The sequence below is a fragment of the Passer domesticus genome, chromosome 13 (genome assembly GCF_036417665.1).
Source record: "Passer domesticus isolate bPasDom1 chromosome 13, bPasDom1.hap1, whole genome shotgun sequence".
NCBI classification, from domain to species: Eukaryota; Metazoa; Chordata; class Aves; order Passeriformes; family Passeridae; genus Passer; species Passer domesticus.
In genome coordinates this window covers 3,120,930-3,132,686 of record NC_087486.1, presented here as the reverse complement: position 1 = coordinate 3,132,686, position 11,757 = coordinate 3,120,930, and the positions used below count along the sequence as shown (strand labels likewise).

Below are 11,757 nucleotides of genomic sequence, written 5' to 3'. Positions count from 1 at the left end.
GGTGCCCCGCCCACTCCGCCCCAAGAGCGGGCGCTGATTGGCCGAGGGGCGCTCATGCCGTGCTCCCATTGGCGGAGCGGGCGGGCGGCGAGGTTTGAAACGCCGAGCGAGGGGCGGCGTGAGGGGCAGCGGGGCCGCGGCGGCGAGAGCGGCGGACGGCGCTGGCCGCGGGTCCCGGTGCGTGCGGCCGGACCCGCGCGGTGCTGGGCGCTGTGTGTGTGTGCGGGGCCGGCTCGGCGGTGTCCTGTGTGCTGGGTGGTGTATGCGTTAGGTCTGTTCGGTACCGTGTGTCTGTGTGTCCCTGAGGGGGGTTTGGAGCGCTGTGTTTGTGCGTGCACGGGCTGTGTCCGGGGTCCTGGAGGTTCCCCCTGTGCAGGGGCTGTGTGTGTGTGTATGTACAAGCAGCGTCTGTGTGCAGGGAGGGATCCCCGTGGGGATGGGATGGCTGCGCAGGGGGTTGCTGTAATCTCACCCTGTCCTGTGCCCCTTTCCCCAGGAGCCGTGAGAGGCACCATGGCACAAGCACTCGCCTCCCCAGCGCTGTTTTCTGACGAGGAGGCTGCAGCCTCCCCCGTGCTCGAGTCCACGGCAGCGGGCTTTGGGGCTGACCTGCGCAAGGACCTGCTGCCCGAGTTCTCTGCCATCTCCCCCAACCTCGAGGCCTCCCAGGTCAGGCTGGAGCTCTTCTGTCACAAGCAGGGCAGCGTTTTCGCTCGTGGCTGCTGTTCTCTGTACCGAGGTGGTGTGATGCAGAAATAACAGAGGCTCTTCAGAAGAGGCAGCCACAAAATGCTGCATTTGGGGGGAGCAGTGGGCAGCAAGTGCCTCTTGGGGTGATGCTTGGTTTTGGTGTTAGGCCTTTGGCTTGTTGGTCTGATCCATTAGATAAACAAACAACAAAAATGCTGGTGTGCTTGGAAATGCCTAAGAAAGCTTCTGGCAGTGTTGGTGATTTTGGGAGCAGAGAAATTCCTCAGCACTAGCAGCATAGCCAACATGTGTGTTTCATATTGTGGTTCCTGTTAAGTGTTCCCGTGGGGGGTGGTGTGCTGCCTCTCTGGCTGCCATATTTAACTTGTGCTGATTCTTGCAGGCTGTAGCTGAAGACAATAATGGAAAATTAAAGGTTTACCTCAGAGTTCGACCTCTGAAATCTACAGAAGTAGAAAAGGGGGAAGACCAGGTGAGACACTGAGTGAAGCAGAGTCTGAGCTGGCTGTGTGCCTGCTGGGAGATGCTGTCTATCCTCCTGTAAGGCACTGCAATGATGGATTTTATGTGTTCTTTAGGGCTGTGTCTGCATTGAGAACTCAGAGACCCTTATTCTAAAAGCTCCAAAGAATTCCTTCACCATGCGGAGCACGGAGCGAGGAGTGGGACAAGCAGTGCACAGGTTCTCCTTCACCCGGGTAGGTGGCTGGGACAAACAACCCATCTGGAAGTGATTTGAGCTTAAACCAGCCCTGCAGCTTGAAAAGCAGCCTTATTCACATCCACTGACCCCAGGGCACTGCCTGAACTCTGAGTCTCGTGCAATCAGGTTACTTCAGGTTTTAGTTGCTGTTTTATTAGTTTTTTTTTATTTTAAGTTGTTTCTGACAACTCTTTTGGCAGCAAATGGCAAACTCCTGTTCATGAGGCTGTAAACAGACGAGGGGCTGCAGTGATATGAGCTGTTATTGGATTAAACAAATGAGCAGCTTGTTTTTGTAGGGAGCTCAGCTGGAGCTGCTGGTGGGTCTCTTGCCCATGGCTAGTGCAGGGAACAAAGGACTGTGTAATATCACTTGAGCAGCCATCAGCAGAGGATAGGAAAGATCTACATGAAGCCAATTTTCCTGTGTCTTGTTTGCAGATTTTTGGACCGGAGGTGGGCCAGAAATTTTTCTTTGATGAGACAATGAAGCAGGTGGTAAAGGATGTGCTGAGTGGGCAGAACTGTCTGGTTTACACCTATGGCATCACCAATTCGGGGAAGACTCACACCATTCAGGGTAAGGAAAGCACCAGGTGTTTGGGACCCATTGAAGGAATTGTTTTCTGTCTTCTGCCTCTGAATCCTCAGCTTTGCTGCTGTTCTTGCTGCAGGCACTGCCCAAGATGGGGGGATTCTGCCTCGCTCCTTGGCAACCATCTTCAACAGCGTGGGGGAGCGGCTGTACCAGGCCATGGACCTGAAGCCTGCCCTCTCCAACGAGGTGACCCGGCTGGACAGCAGGCAGCTGCGCCAGGAGGAGACCAAGAAGCAGATGATGCTGCAGAGGGGTCTCTGGGAGGTAAGCACGGGGCCTCTGGGGGCTCAGTAGCAAGAGGAAAGGGGTGGTGTCACACCACCTGCATGCTCCTGGTCCTTGTTTCCTTCAAGGAGGAGCTGCTGACGCCGCTGAAGAGGAGTCACAGTGCTGAATCTCAGCTCCAGGCCACCACCAGTGGCAGTTTTGACAGTGGAGTTGCTGGTCTGTCTTCATCCAGCCAGCTCACCAGCCGCTCAGACCTCAGCCAGACAGAAGGTATTTCTGGAAGCCTGTTGTGTACTGGTGTACTACCTGCTTCTTTCTGCTGGAGAATGGGAGAAGAAAAGGGTGGTGGCTGTTTGGATGCTGTGTTGTGGGTAAGGGAGCAAAGGTGCTGCAGCCTCAGATTTTCCCTTTGAAAGATGCCACGTGAGAAGAACTCTGTGCATGTATTTTGCCAATAGCAGAAGGAATTCACCACTCCATAATAACCAAGCTTTGTGGAATGAAAAATTGCTTGACATTCACTCACTTCATTCAAGAAATGTGGTTATTGAGCAGCTGATTGCTGTGAGATGGGGATTGCAGGGAAGCAGGATGCCAAAGGTAACAAGGACTAAAACTTCAGTTATGCTGTAAAGATTTCATGTTTGAAATATCTTGTAATTCTGGAATTAAAACTGAGTATATAAAAGTCCTTACACAGAGCAGATGATACTGTTAAAGGAAACTTTAGGCTGTCTCACTGGAGACAGGCATTAGAATAGATACAAATGGGAGGAAGTAAATAAAAAGGTTTGTGTATGGTGTGATTTTGCTTGCTGAAGGAAGTATCTTGTTCTAGAGCTAAACCATTCTGGTTGGACCCACAAAACGCTGCACACACGATTAATTTTCCTCCCTTTTTTTTCCCCAGAACTGGGCCCTTGCTGGGCTGACTTGGATGGCATTTCACTCCCCAGCACAGGAGATGTGCAGTTCTCCATCTGGGTTTCTTTCTTTGAGATCTACAACGAGTTAATCTATGACTTGTTAGAACCAGCTCTACCCGGGCAGAACCGCAAGCGGCAAACGCTGCGGCTCTGCGAGGACCAGACTGGCAACCCCTATGTGAAAGGTAGGCTTGCCTGCAGGAGAGGTTTGGTGACCTGCTGGGAAGGCTTTTGCCTGCAGCAGAGGTTTGGTGACCTGCTGGGAAGGTTTTAGGACTGAATGGGTGGGTGGCTTAGCAGGGATGTGCTGGAGAGCCCCACAGGGAGCTCTGATGTCGGGATTACAGGATTGTCAAATTTGTTGATGTCAGGGACATGCAATGGTGAAGTTGGGGCTGAGGTAAGTTTGCTGCCAGTCTCCCAACTGCTGTGCCCAATGCATGCTTGCTTTCCAGATCTGAACTGGATCAATGTCCGGGATGCTGATGAGGCCTGGAAGCTCCTGAAACTGGGTCGGAAAAACCAGAGTTTTGCAAGCACCCACATGAACCAGAACTCCAGCCGCAGGTCTGAAGGGAGAGAGATTGTTTAGGCAGAAATACAATTCTGAGGGGCTTTTAAAGTTCACTTTTTAAAAAAAAATATTTGCATGTTTCTTTACAGTCACAGTGTGTTCTCCATTCGGATTCTGCACTTGCAAAGAGGTAGCAGTGAAGTTGTTCCCAAAATCAGCGAGTAAGTTTCATGTTTTTTAGGATTTGGGTGTAATCTCAACTTTGTCTCTTTGGTTGAGGGCCTGGGGTATGGGAAGTATCTTGGAAGGAATAAATGCTCCCAATGTTATCTTGGAACTGACAAGAGTTTGAGGAGTACTGCAGGATACAACTTGAAGTAGTTCTCAGGCTTTTTGAGTGAAGGTGAACGTGAGCATCCTTACCCTTGCAGCTGGGCTGATTTGAGTGCTGCTGGTGGCTGCTCCTGGGATATATTTTTCTGGAAAGTGGCTGTTCTGAGGACTGGCAAAGGATCTCTGAAGTTGACACTTCAAAGCTCATTTTGCTGTTGCTTTGTGTAACAGCTACACTTAAGGCAGGCCCTTCCATCCATCAACAGCCCAGGCACCCCAAAGGAATGGTCTGTGCCCTTATGGGGAAGCTGGGACGGTGACTGCAGGGTGTCTGAAGTGTAAAGCTGCTATGGCAGGCCAAACCCTGTAAGTGATGTGAGTGTCACTGTGTTTCCCTCAGGCTGTCCCTGTGTGACCTGGCGGGCTCTGAGCGCTGCAAGGACCAGAGAAGCGGGGAGCGAATGAAGGAAGCCAACAACATCAACACCTCCCTGCACACCCTGGGCCGCTGCATCGCCGCCCTCCGCCAGAACCAGCAGGCCAGGTGAGCCTCCACACCTCCAGAGGGAGGGTGTGGGGTTTTTTTTTTGCTTTCCCAGCTCACTGCTGTCTCTGGCACAGGACAAAGCAGGCGGTGGTTCCGTTCCGGGACAGCAAACTGACCCGCGTGTTCCAGGGCTTCTTCACCGGGCGCGGGCGCTCCTGCATGATCGTTAACATCAACCAGTGTGCTTCCACCTATGATGAGACTCTGTACGTAGCCAAGTTCTCAGCCATTGCCAGCCAGGTGAGTAACACACACCAGGATCGTGGCATGGTCAGGGCAGCTTGGGTTTCTCCTGCTTCTGTGGGACTTGACCCCTTCCCAACACAAGGAGAGGGGGCATGCTTGTACGTCATCCTTATGCTTCCCCAGTGGTTATTTGTTGTCATCATATTGCAAAAGTTCCATACTGTTGTCTCCTTATCACAAAAGTTTCGTACCTTCTTGGTTTATTCTCATGAGCCGCTCTTTAAATCACTGACTCTTTCTTCCTCACAAAGCAGCCAACTGACTCCTGTTCCCTCTCAACCAGCCAACCCACTCTTTTATAGCACTCTTCTTGTCATTGGTCACAGCTGTTAAAGTCAGGCCTGTTCCTAATCTTTGGTAGTAATTGGCCCAGCTGCAACTCCTTAGGGGTGAGATTACTTTCTGCACTATATTTTCTTATATTCTATGCCCTCACAGTTATTACCTCCAGACTATTTCCAGATTTGCTAAACTGAAATGGCTGAGAGGTTGCAGAGAGGGGCTGGCTGTGTTCAAAGACTACACAACTTACAGGCTTTGCAGATTGACAATGGTGGTCTTTCCCCTTCAGCTTGTTCAGGCACCTCCCACAAAGATGGGACTCCCATCCTTAAAATCCATCATCAAAGAACACAGCAGGCGAATCAGCCAGGGTCCAGAGGCAGAGCCAGAGGAAGATGTGGAATCAGAAGAAGACACTGAGGATGAGGGAGATGTCTCTATGTATGAGAAGAAGGTGGGTTGTGATTTGTTTTACAGCCTTTATGTGGATGCAAGGTCAAGAACATGACTGCTAGCTTTGGCCTAGGGAGCTGGGATTGGAGCTCAGAGAGCCAAGAGAGATGACACAGAACCCCAGAAGGATATAGGACCCAGGAAATTGGGAATCCTTGACAAAAACATTCTGCAGTTGGTCCAAATCTGACACCCATGCTGAATTTGAAAGCACTTTGTCATCTGTGGAACAGTGGCACTAATAGTGCAGGTGCAGACCTGTAACTCCTTCTCTGCAAGGGAAATCTAGAAAACATGCAGAACAGTAATCTAAATGGGGAAAAAATAATCAAACTTCCTAGATAAAGCAGGCAGTGGGGATAGCTGAAAGCTCAAGATGAAGTCCTATCCCTACAGAGACCCAAGCTGTCATGTGCCAAGGTAGCAAACCCTGGCAACTTCTCTTTCCAAGTGACCAAACCCTTACATCTGGATCACTGCCCCCTGCAGCCATGGCATCACTTAGCTTACTCCAGGTGTCAGCCCTGCTGTGCAGGGTGGGCAGCAGAGCTGTGTCCCTCTTGCAGGACCTGCTGCGCGCGGTCGAGGCTGCGCGGGAGCTGCTGGTGCAGGAGCGGCAGAAGAAGCTGCAGCTGGAGATGCGCCTGCGCGAGGAGATCTGCAACGAGATGCTGGAGCACATGCAACAGAAGGAGCAGTGGTGGAGGTACAGCCTGTGCTGGTCTCCCTCCCTCTGCTCAGGATGAGCTGCAGCACCCAGAGCTGCCAGATCCTGACGTGGAATTGGTTGTTCTCTTTGCAGCCAGCACGTGGATGCTCAGAGAGAGCAGCTGGAGGAACTGTATGAGGGCAAAATGGCCATCCTGAAGGAGTTACTCACTGACCACTACCAGGAGCAGATGCAGGTTTGTTCAGGGCAATGCAATGACATCAGGAAAGCAGCAGTGGGTTGGGAGGGGACTCTGGGTACTTGTTTCCAGGAAGATCTTTATGCAAAGTGAAAAGAAAGATTTTGCTCTCTGAGGTATTTTTGGTGATATTATTTCATCTCTTGAGCCACAATTTTTGCTTCTTGTCTCCTACTTTATGTAGCCCACTAGGCTTCCTAATTTTGAACAGTCAATCTGGAAGCTAATGTACAACCATCCTGACTTGTCCATTTGTTCAGCATGATTCTCTCCCCCCTTTACTCTTTGCACTAGTGGCTTGATTTGGGCTCTTCAGATTCACACAAGTTGTGTGAATTTCTCTCCTTGCTCTCAGTTGTGATGATGGGTATGGACCTGTCCATATTTTCATGCCTAAAGCATTTGAGTGACCTCTGGTACTTCTTGCAGGCTGCTCTGAAGATGCCAACTCCCAAAACAATCCCTCTTCTTTAGAGCCTGTAAAAATGTGGTTTAGGCTCCCAGGAAGTGGGTTTGCTGTATTTACTTAAAAGTAACCTTAAAGGCTGGGTTCAATGTGTGAAGTGTAGGATTGAGAAATTCTCCAGGAATAAAGACACAGAACATTTCAGACAAGTTGTGCTACAAAAATCTTGTTGACTCTCTGAACAAACTTCCTTTCTCAGGAGCGTGACGAGGAGATTTCAGAGCTCAAAGCTGCTCTGAAGGAGACCACACAAAAACTGGAGAGCCTGCATGCCCAGCAAAAGGACTCAGAGCAGAGTGTACGTCGATCCAAGCGAGTGGCCACCTCGTCTCCTCTGCAGCAGGAGCTGGCAGACACCAAAGCCAGGCTGGAGCAGTGCCAAAAGGAGTTGAATTCCACAAATGCAGGTACAGCAGCAATGCTGCATGGGTTCTGAACCCTGCTGAGAAATCCCTGTGCAGGGTTAGAGACCTCCTTCTGGGTACATTGGATTTAAACACCCTCAAAACATTATTTGATTTGTAGGTGACAGGAATAATGTGCTGGATGGACAGTTTCACTTCATTTTCACAGGAAAATGGACTTTAGGACAGGATAATTTTCCCATTCAAATTCTTAAGCCCCTTTGTCTAAGTGAATGGGAGAAGCCTGGAATGTTTGTGCCTTTCTGCACAAACTCAAAAGCTCTTCCCAGCTTGCCTGTGGCAGCTTGTCTCAAGGGAAGTCCTGAATTTCAGGAACACTGAAAGCTGATCAATGTCCAGTTGCTCACTACTCTTTGTCTGTTCCTAGAGTTGCACAAGTACCAGAAATTGGTGGAGCCACCTCCCTCTGCCAAACCCATTACTATGGATGTGGACAGGAAGCTGGAGGATGGACAGAAGGTAACTCCACTTCTGTGTTACAGAAAAGAACATTTGCAGGGCAAAGTGGTTGCCAGCTTAAGCAGAATTTGGGGCTGCTGTTTCCAGGTATTCAAAAAAATGAAATGGGTTTGTTGAAATTACAGGAGTTGTTGAAGGTTGGGGTATTTGTGGTCACTCAGATGGGACCCTCCCTCAGTGCTGCACGTCTGAATTACCTTGGAGTGGCTTTGTTTGCAGAGCAGTGCCAAAACCAGCTGTTGCATTAACCCCTCTCTTCTAGAACGTCAGATTGCTGCGTTCAGAGTTACAAAAGATTGGGGAGTCTCTCCAGTCTGCAGAGCGGGCGTGCTGCCACAGCACAGGGGCAGGGAAGCTGCGAGAAGCCCTGGGCATGTGTGATGACATCCTGGCCAGACAGGTGAGGTGTCTGCTTTGCTGTGGGTGCATGGGGGAGAGGGCTCTGGTCTGTGCTTTGCCATAATCAGAGAAACCAAAGTTCTTGCTGCTGCAAATAAAAATTATTTATTTGCTAGTATATATTTTGTGAAGGGAGCTCTATGGCTGTTTTTTTTTTTTTTCAATGGCTGAGTTAGTTGTATATTTAACGCTCCACAGGACACCCAAATTGTTCCTGTTCAGTTAACTGCATTTTAAGTAGAAGAATTCAGAGAATTATTTCCTTATCCACTCCATCACAGTTGCTATGGCAGCACATTTGCAGCAGGATGGAGTCAGCTTTGTCCCACCCTTACTGTTCCAATGTGTTACTGAGCTGCTACACTGTTGACAGTAGAAGCTTTTATGCATGGTCTTATTTAGCAGAAAAGTTAGTGAATTTTGGCTAAAGGCAGTTTATTCTCCTGAGTTCACAGTAACCAGGGAGTTAAGGCAACTTTTCATTGTACCTGATGGGAGCCTACAAGAAAGCTGGAGAGGGACTCTTTTTGGAAGAGCAGAGAATGACAAGACAAGGGGGAATAGCTTCACACTGAGGTTTAGATTAGATATTAGGAAAAAATTCTTTACTCTGAGGATGCTGAAGCACTGAAAACACATTTCCCAGAGAGTTGTGGCTGCTCTATCCCTGGAAGTGTTTTAAGGCCAGGTTGGATGGGGCTTGGAGCAAGCTGGTCTAGTAATAGAGAACAAGAGGATCTTCAACGTCTGTTCCAACTCGGAATGGGCTTTTCTTTCTATGATTTGATATTTTTATATATTTTTTTTTTATTTAAATGTATCTTGCCTTGCCTTCCTCAGGACCAGACCCTGGCAGAGCTGCAGAACAACATGATGCTGGTGAAGCTGGACCTGCGCAAGAAGGCAGCCTGCATTGCTGAGCAGTACCACACGGTGCAGAGGCTGCAGGCGCCGCCAGCGTCCGCCCTCAAGAAACGCTTCTGTGCCAACAGGGAGAACCTGCAGCCCAATCAGCCCCCTGGCAAAAAGCCCTTCCTGCACAACATCCTGACACGTTCAGCCACCCGTCCTGTGGCTCCCAGAGGCTGGCAACTTCGTTCAGTTGCTCTATGACTTTTCAAAAGGAGGTCCCTGCCCTGCTATTACTGGAAGAGGTGGCAAATCCAATATAATAGCATCTGGTTTTCATTGTGCGCTTCTTTATTGTTATTGTAGCTGCTTGAGACTTATGTAAACATCTCTGGATATGTATGTTTAAACTTTCAAACAATACCAAAGTGGACAAAGTGACCTTATGTAATTTAAACACTATACTGTGGAAAGTCTTTAACTGTAAAATAATGCAGATGATCAAACCTGTTTAACAAAAGGACAAGATAAAGGTGTGTTCTTGTCTATGTTGGCACACAATTCAAAAAATAAGTTCGTAAGTTTCTCCTTGAAAGATACTTTGCCTTCCTTGAATTATAATCCTTTATTGAAGTATACACGTTCTAGGCCAGGGCTGTTGGCTTGGATCCTGTCTTGCAACTCTGGCTCCAAGCGCGACACCGACATCGAACTGAGCAAAAGAAACAGTGAAGGGGTTACACCAAACAAGCACCAGAAGGGAAAATAAGATGGACAATGCATCTGCTAACCTTCCTACATTGTCAAAAGAATTTTCAGATCTTTTAAAATATCCAGGAACTAGGCTCACAGACCAGGGCACTTGAATCCCTGCTCCAAGGGCAGTGGGATAGTCCAGAGTCAGGAAATGGCTGTTGCTATTACCATGAGGGTAAGGATCCACTTCATTGCTCAGGTTGTTGCTGGCAATAGAAACTTACCTTTCTAAAATGTTTTTTATTAAATAGAATGTATTTGCCTATTTAACTTACTATGTGATTTTATTCAGTTGAATACAAGGTTTGTTTTTATGCGAGCTGGTTCACAGTAAAGTGACTTAAGCTCCTAGGTCATTTGAACAGCTGCAATTTCCTGAACACAGTTCAAGGTCTAATCTTCCTCTGAAATGGAGAGCCCTGGCTGAAATCAAGAACTGTAGCATGTGTGCTGGGTTGCTTTGTCAAGTCATCTCCAGGTAGCCTAGTGACACTTGTTTACCACAGTTCTCTGTCCTAGGCCAAGCAGGGAGACAGATGGTGTCAGCTTTGTTGTACTCAAACAACACTGAGAATTGGCTATTGTTTTCTGGAAGTCAAAAGCTGCCTTAGTTGTTCAGCATTTTAATGGACTCAGCTCCAGCTTGGGTTGTTTAAGATACAGCTGGCAGCTTGTTGAGTTTAGACAACCACTATTAAAATGACAGCTGAATTTAAGGCCCTGTCCATACTAGATACCAAACTGAGCAAAGTTCTTTAAGTAACTCATTCAGATTTCATAAGGATTTCAGCTATAATGAATATTGTTTCTAAGACTGCTTTCAGTACTGAGCTACTTCTGTATTGATGAAAAAGTCTGGAAAAATATTAATCAAATAACAAATGAGCACAGATATTCCAGTGCTGTTCTGTATAAATAGAAGAGTTTCCAGCTGAAAATAAAATGAACTCTGACTGTATTTAGTGCATCCATAACCTTACTGGACATGAATATATTGTACAGAACTCATCTTGAGCTGCTGGGGTTTGTAAACAGCTATTATATATTACTGATGAATAACATAGTTATTACTTTTCTGTATATTCTCTTGTTTATCACCTTTGTTATATGGGAATTAAAACTGTGCTTGAGCAGGCAGTGATCCTGTGTTTGTGTCTGTGTGCAGCACCAGGCTGGATCTGGAATAACACTGAAGTGAGAATAATTCACAGCAGTACCCACCTTTTCTGAGGAAACAGGGCACAACACAGGGGAGTTGCAAACACAAGACTAGAGGAGACAAAACCAGGTTTACAATATTTAGGGTGCTAAAACAGAATTCAAAAATCTTATGCATGATTTAAGTAAAAAGCTTTCTTGTTTTCTGTGCACAGTGAGGTAAAGTTCCACAAAGTGCTATGCAACTTTTATTTCTCACTGCATTGTACACATGAAATCATAACCTACAAATAGCACTAAATGTTTCAATACAACGTTCCCAAATTTGTCTAAATTTACCATTTGATGCCCTTACAGTGTTTTACCTTTGTGTGCATGACAACAGAAAATGCCAGAACACAGCAAATTAAACCCCATTAACCAAATATTTCCAGAATTATCAACCTCCAAGATGAAATTCCACTGACTCTTTAGAGGTAGCAGCCAAAGCATCTTTTCTAATCAAGCTGCCACATTCCTTTTTTTTGCCACTCCCTCTGCTTTTCTTGGCAGCTTCTTCCCTGCTAACGGCTCTTTAGTTTTTAACATGATATTTTATCAGTTACAGAGATGGAAATAACTGCTGTGCCCTCAGTAACTCTCAACCTTTTTTCCTTAAAAAAAAAGCAAATATTGCTGCATTCTCAAAACCTCTACAATTATCTCTTAAGATAGCAGACCCAACCCAAAGAAACCACTTACCAGATTCCAACTAATCCAACCTGAATGGGAGCGCTCATCCAAGGAAATTTCTGTT

The 11,757-nt window shown here is 47.4% G+C and overlaps 2 protein-coding genes across 2 annotated transcripts in view; one reads left to right on the top strand and one right to left on the bottom strand.

Annotated features, from left to right (window-relative positions):
- The first annotated feature begins 498 nt into the window (after positions 1 to 498).
- KIF20A (kinesin family member 20A) lies at positions 499 to 10,940 on the top strand. The gene is made up of 18 exons (XM_064387718.1): positions 499 to 669; positions 1,094 to 1,183; positions 1,290 to 1,409; positions 1,856 to 1,994; positions 2,089 to 2,276; positions 2,366 to 2,510; positions 3,151 to 3,351; positions 3,622 to 3,733; positions 3,830 to 3,901; positions 4,414 to 4,557; positions 4,635 to 4,800; positions 5,378 to 5,542; positions 6,108 to 6,247; positions 6,344 to 6,446; positions 7,115 to 7,322; positions 7,708 to 7,799; positions 8,062 to 8,199; positions 9,039 to 10,940. Exons 1-18 carry the CDS (start codon positions 514 to 516, stop codon positions 9,309 to 9,311), a joined length of 2,652 nt encoding a protein of 883 aa, XP_064243788.1. The 5' UTR covers positions 499 to 513; the 3' UTR covers positions 9,312 to 10,940.
- SFXN1 (sideroflexin 1) overlaps positions 9,654 to 11,757 on the bottom strand; it is a 21,607-nt gene continuing 19,503 nt past the window's right edge. Inside the window, exons 10-12 of the mRNA XM_064387719.1 lie at positions 11,703 to 11,752; positions 11,025 to 11,072; positions 9,654 to 9,759 (exon numbers count right to left, since the gene is read on the bottom strand). Coding sequence (XP_064243789.1) covers positions 9,663 to 9,759; positions 11,025 to 11,072; positions 11,703 to 11,752 — 195 coding nt within the window. The 3' untranslated portion in view covers positions 9,654 to 9,662. The remainder of the gene's footprint in view (positions 9,760 to 11,024; positions 11,073 to 11,702; positions 11,753 to 11,757) is intronic.